Here is a 5986-nt window from a genome sequence, read left to right as displayed (position 1 = left end):
TTTTTGCATGCAATCCCTACAGTCTAATTAATCTTCCACATGTTGGGATTATCTCTTCTTTTTTCTTTGTTTCTTAATGTTAATGTGTTTTGTGTGTTTTTTTGCTCTCTCTGTGCTTATCCTATAATAATTATTATTGCTACTCCATTGTGTGTGTGTGTGTTCTTGGAGACTCTCTCTCTGTGTGTGCACCTGGGCTTGCACTGTGATGATAATGAACTGCTTTTTGAAGTGAGAACGAAAAGAAATAACAATAGCAGATGAATTTATATTTATAACTGCGTATATATACACACATATAGACTTATACCCATAGTTGGTGTATATTTCTGTGTTTACTGTGTAAATTGGGCTAATGGTTAAATTTTGTTTGTTCGCTTGCTGTTGATTTACTCGTTCATTGTGCTTTTTGTTGTGTACTCTTTTGCTGGTATGCTTTGTAAAGGGATATGAAAATCGTAACAGATACATAGATTTGGTTTCATATTTGCATATTGAATGAAGCATACACATTGTACTGAGTAATTTCTTTTCTTAATGTGGGTGTTTGTGTAGGTATTAATTACTTTTTTTGGATTTTCTGCGTCATTTTCTGCCGTGCCCCTTTATTGGAATACTCCTTATTTGCGGGTTGTGGTTTTTTTTAGTGTCTGCTGATGTGTTCTCTTTTACCGTCTGTGTGTGCTTTTTTCGATGTCTTTTGTATTCTTTTTTTCTTTGTTTTCTCTTTCTTTAGCAACGTAAACTTAATTAAGAAAAATTACACTTGTTGATATGATACTGCGTCGTGTGTTGTTTTTGTTGGTTGTGCTCCAGTTTGTTATCTTTATGAGTGTGGCAGCTAATGGGACCCCTACTCCTGGTCCTGCTGTTCCTCTTACTTCTGCTCCTCCTTCTGGTCGTGGTGATAGTGAACCTGGAGCTGGGGAAGTTGGTGCTGCTGAATGTCCTGGTGATAATTGTCGTACTTCTACAAGTGCATCTCATGGAAGTGGTGGTGGTAGTGGAGACACTCATCACAGAGGGGATACAGCACAAAGGCCTGGGACAAGCAATAGTGTACAAGGCTCTCCGGGTTCTTCCGGCAACAGTGGACCTGCAGGTGCTGATTCCCCAGGTAGATTACCTGAAGCTGGTGTGGGGTCTGGTGCTGAAGTAGGAGCCAATGGTTCTGCTCGAGATCAAAAGACTCCAGACCAACACAGTGAAAATGGTACTGGTCCTGTTCCTTCTGGTGAGAGTGTTGCTGCGTCTGCCAGTGCAGCTCCACCTGAAAGCAGCAGCAACAGTGACGCAGGTGGCAATTCAACACAACCAGACGGTGATGCAACACAACCGCCTTCAAACACTTCAGACAAAGAGAGTACGGATGATTCTGAAAATACAAACACTGGGAGTGGCACTACATCTGAAGGAAGTGAATCAACAAGCAACCAAACTGAAGGAGTGTCAGGTAACACAGATACAACAACAACAACAACAACACTTCCTCCTGAACTCACAAACAACAAGAAGGGTGATGCAGACAGCAGCAGCAGTATCAGCAGTTCTGTGTGGGTGCGTGTACCACTACTGATTGTGGTTACACTGGCCTGTATTCTTGTGTGCTGATTGTAGTGGTGGTGTGACTCAGGTCATCCTTTGTTTTCTTTTTCTTTTCTTGCATACATCCCTACAGTCTAACTAATCTTCCACCTGTTAGGATTTTCATTCTTTTTTGTTTCTTAATGTTAATGTGTTTTGTGTGTTTTTGCTCTCTTTGTGTGTTTATCCTATAATTATTATTATTGCTACTACTCCATTGTGTGTGTGTGTGTTCTTGGAGACTCTCTGTGTGTGCACCTGGGCTTGCACTGTGATGATGATGAACTGCTTTTTTGCAGTGGGAAAAAGGAAATAATAATAACAGATGAATATTTATAATTGCGTATATGTACACATATAGACTTACACCCATAGTTGGTGTATATTTCTATGTTTACTGGTTAAATTGGGCTAATGTATAATATCTGTTTCTTTGTTTTGCTCGTTTCTTTTGCTGGGTTGGTTGTGTGTTTTGTGCCCTGCTTCTCTGATGTTGATTTGCTCTGGGAATTAATAAAACTAATAAAAGAAGCATTTATATTCTTAATTCCATATTATCTCAAGCATGACTGGTGTTCACGGTGGTTTGTGTGTTTACTGGGTAAGTTGGTCTTGCTTTTAATTTCCTTTTTTTTATTTTGCTTTTTAATTCTCCACGTTACCACTATAAAGGTTTTCTTTATTGTTTATGTTGATTTTGTTTGTGTTTCTTATGACTTCTTTTTTGTTTTTCTATTCTTTTTTCTTCCTCTGTCTGTGTCTCTCTATTTCGTTGTTTTTTCTTCTATACGTTTTCTTTTTTTCCTTCGTCCAGTTTAACTACCCACAAAGAACAAAAAGAATATTTCTTTGTCAAGATGCAGTTGCGACGTGTATTGTATTTTCTGGCTCTAATTATGAGTGTTGCCTCTGTTTGCGTGGCGGCTGCTGAGGCTGGAAAGCCCGGGAGTTCTTCTTCTGCATCTTCTAACTCTTCTGGTGATTGTACTCCTCCTCCTGAAGATGATGCTAATATTATTCGTGATACTCTACGTGATACTAATACTTATTGTGCTAATCAGCGTCCTTCTAATGCTTCTCCTGCTGGTAGTGGTAATGATGGCTCTGTTAATCCTCCTATTGCCCCTCCTTCACCTCCTCCTGTTGCTTCTCCTCCTTCACCTATTGCTGCTGCTGCTGATGCAGGGACTACCGATTCGTCTCCATCTGGAGGTCACACTGGAGCTAACGTCAACAATCCAGCAGGTGAAGGTGCAGTCAACGCGGAGAGTACAGCAACAGCACAACCCACTTCTCCTTCTCCCGAATCTTCAGACACAGAGACTGCCAATGGTTCTGGCACTGCAAACGATGGGGGTGGCAGTACACCTGCAGGGAGTGAACCATCCAATAACCCAAGTGATGAGGAATCAACAACTACTACTAGTCTGCCAAGACCCGAGAATACTACCACAGAAGCACCAACCACCACTCCATCTCCTTTACCCAACGCAGAAATCAGCAACATCGCTTCCACAGTACAGAAGAACAAGGGTAATGCTGACAGCAGTGTCAGTCCTGTGTGGATGCGTACTGCAGCACCTCTACTGATTGTGGTTGTGTTGTTCTCCGCTACTGTGTACTGAACGGTGGGACTTATCTGAGGTCAAATGATAATAATAATGGTTAATATTAACATAATCATAATTGCGTATATCCACCATGGATGAATAAATTAATAATCTGTTTACTTGCTTTATCTTTTAATTGGAATATCTTTTTTGTACTACTTTTATGTATGTGTGTGTTCTTTTTCTAATAATTCCATTACATGCTTTTTCCGTTGTGTGTTTGCAGACAACTGGGCTGTTCTGCTCACTGACAGGATAGTTTTATTTTAAATATAGACATGCATTTGTGTACAGTAATTTAATATACATAAACGAGAGCCGTGGGATATTGTGTGTGTTCTTGGAGACTCTCTGTGTGTGCACCTGGGCTTGCACTGTGATGATGATGATAATGAATTGTTTTTTGTAGTGAAAAAGAAATAATAATAACAGATGAATTTATATTTATAATTGCGTATATACATACATATATAGACTTACACCCATAGTTGGTGTATATCTGTTTTTGTTGGGTAAATTGGGCTCTATTGGTAATGTCTGTTTCTTTGTTTGTTTGCTTGTGGTGTGCTGGGTCATTGTGCACTTTACCCTGCACAGCTTTTGTATTCTGTTAGTGCAGAGCAAATAAAAAAAATAGTAGTTAATACAATTTGTATTCTGAAGTGCTTGAACACACCATCATACCCAGTGCTCTTTGAGTTATTTTTGTGCGGTTGGTGCTCTTCTTAATTTGTGTTTTTTTATTTTTTTGCTTGGGTGCTGTGTACTTTTTCCTGCATTGCGGTGTTGGATTGGTTTGTGTTGGGAGAAGAAATAATAAGGAATACATATATATTTGTAGTTATGCTTGATCCTACAGGAAGAGGCATTTTGATGTATTTCTGTGCTTTCTGCCTCTGATGGTTGTTCTCTTAATTTTTTTTTTCATATTGAGAGGTTTAATTTGGAATCTCTTTTTCGTGCTGGGTATTATATGCTTTGTTCTTTTTATTTGAACTCTAACTGAGTGATGGTGTGTTTTGTGTGTTGCTCCTATTCTTGTCGTTTCGTGGCCTTTCTTTGTTACCTATAATGTTGTATTTGATTTTCTTTCTTTCTGTGCTTGTTTGGTTCTCTCTTTTTAGTTTTTTCTTGCATAACAGAGAATTCAGAAAGTAATCCCACCCACAAAAAAAAACTGTAATGATGGGAATGCGCTACACCATTTTTGTTTTGGTATTAGCACTCTGCTTTGCCTGCGGTATTGTGTGTGCTGAGAATCCTGATATTAGTGAAGGTCCTCCAAAGGTTAAAGCTGAGGAGGAAACTCCTGGTCCTGGTGGTCCTTGCACCCAAGGTGACTCATCTTGTCGTCGTCCTTCTCCTGCTCCTCTTTCTCCTGGTCCATCACCCGGTCTTTCTCCTGTTCATCCTTCTACCCCAGTCGAACCAGGACTTGTTGAGAATAGAGTTTCTGCTGAATCTAGTTCTCCTGGTCTAGGCAATCCTGGTCAGGCGGCAGGGACGTTAAGAGAGCGGGAAGAAAACAAAAGATTGCATGACAGTCAAGATGGGAAACGTGTTGACGGCGGTACGAAAGAAGGTCTCGTCTCAACACAGCAGAAAGAGAAGTCAAAAGAAGAGAGTGAGGAAGAAAATAAAGAATTGAAGGATGCTCTCAAACAGGAACAGGATTATTCCATTGGCGATAGACCAAGTACTGAGGAACCTGTTTCCCAAACTGATGCAAACGGTACTACACAATCAACAGGGACACCAGCTAAAGGTTCGCAATCAGAAGAACCTCCTGCTCCCCCAGATCAAAGGAATACAGGTGACGCTTCTTCTAGCAGTTCATCTGCGGAGAATGCTGTGGGTTCAGATGCTGCAACGGATGTGAGTAACGTTGCCACTTCATCTGCAGCGAGTGAATCAACAAGGAACCAAAATGAAGAAGGAGTAGAAGGTACAGAATCAACCACCACCACAACAACAACACTTCCTCCTGAACTCACAAACAACAAGAAGGGTGATGCAGACAGCAGCAGCAGTATCAGCAGTTCTGTGTGGGTGCGTGTACCACTACTGATTATGGTTACACTGGCCTGTATTCTTGTGTGCTGATTGTAATGGTGTGGTGGTGTGGTGTGACTCAGGTCATCCTTTGTTTTCTTTTTCTTCTTTTGCATACATCCCTTACAGTCTAACTAATCTTCCACCTGTTGGGAGTTTTCTCTTCTTTTTTTTTGTTTCTTAATGTTAATGTGTTTTGTGTGTTTTTGCTCTCTTTGTGTTTATCCTATAATAATTATTATTGCTACTCCATTGTGTGTGTGTGTGTGTTCTTGGAGACTCTCTCTTTGTGTGTGCACCTGGGCTTGCACTGTAATGATAATGATGAACTGCTTTGTGCAGTGAGAAAAATGAAATAATAATAACAGATGAATTTATATTTATAATTGCGTACATACACACATATAGACTTACACCCATAGTTGGTGTATATTTCTGTGTTTACTGTGTAAGGTGGGCTAATGGTTAATATCTGTTTTGTTTTTTTGATGATTTTGCTGGGGTGGTTCAGCCTTTTTGAGTTATTTCTGAGAGTGATCCTTTTTTTTGTTTTTACTCTTACTGAGGTTATTGGGCTGTATTGCATTCTTTAACTGCTAGGTTTTTCTTTATGTGATGTGAGTGTCTTCTGTGGTAATCGATTTGTGTGTCCTAACATGTTTGATACTTCATTTATTTCTTTTTTTACTTTTTGATTGTCCTTCTTTCTAGATAAGTGTTTTTACGCAAACCAAACCCTT

The 5986-nt window shown here is 39.8% G+C and overlaps 3 protein-coding genes across 3 annotated transcripts; all 3 read left to right on the top strand.

The window, feature by feature from the left end:
- Positions 1–828: 828 nt before the first annotated feature.
- Positions 829–1611, top strand: TM35_000471410 (uncharacterized protein; the record flags this gene model as incomplete). Its single annotated transcript, XM_029030401.1, has 1 exon — positions 829–1611. One exon carries the CDS (start codon positions 829–831, stop codon positions 1609–1611), a length of 783 nt encoding a protein of 260 aa, XP_028878312.1.
- An 830-nt stretch (positions 1612–2441) lies between these two features.
- Positions 2442–3209, top strand: TM35_000471400 (uncharacterized protein; the record flags this gene model as incomplete). Its single annotated transcript, XM_029030400.1, has 1 exon — positions 2442–3209. The coding sequence occupies one exon, from the start codon at positions 2442–2444 to the stop codon at positions 3207–3209; it is 768 nt and encodes a 255-aa protein (XP_028878311.1).
- A 1167-nt stretch (positions 3210–4376) lies between these two features.
- TM35_000471390 (uncharacterized protein) lies at positions 4377–5297 on the top strand (the record flags this gene model as incomplete). Its single annotated transcript, XM_029030399.1, has 1 exon — positions 4377–5297. One exon carries the CDS (start codon positions 4377–4379, stop codon positions 5295–5297), a length of 921 nt encoding a protein of 306 aa, XP_028878310.1.
- Between the last annotated feature and the right edge of the window lie 689 nt (positions 5298–5986).

Source organism: Trypanosoma theileri (assembly GCF_002087225.1).
Source record: "Trypanosoma theileri isolate Edinburgh chromosome Unknown TM35_Tth_47_V1, whole genome shotgun sequence".
NCBI classification, from domain to species: domain Eukaryota; phylum Euglenozoa; class Kinetoplastea; order Trypanosomatida; family Trypanosomatidae; genus Trypanosoma; species Trypanosoma theileri.
This window is presented reverse-complemented; position numbering and strand designations above follow the sequence as displayed.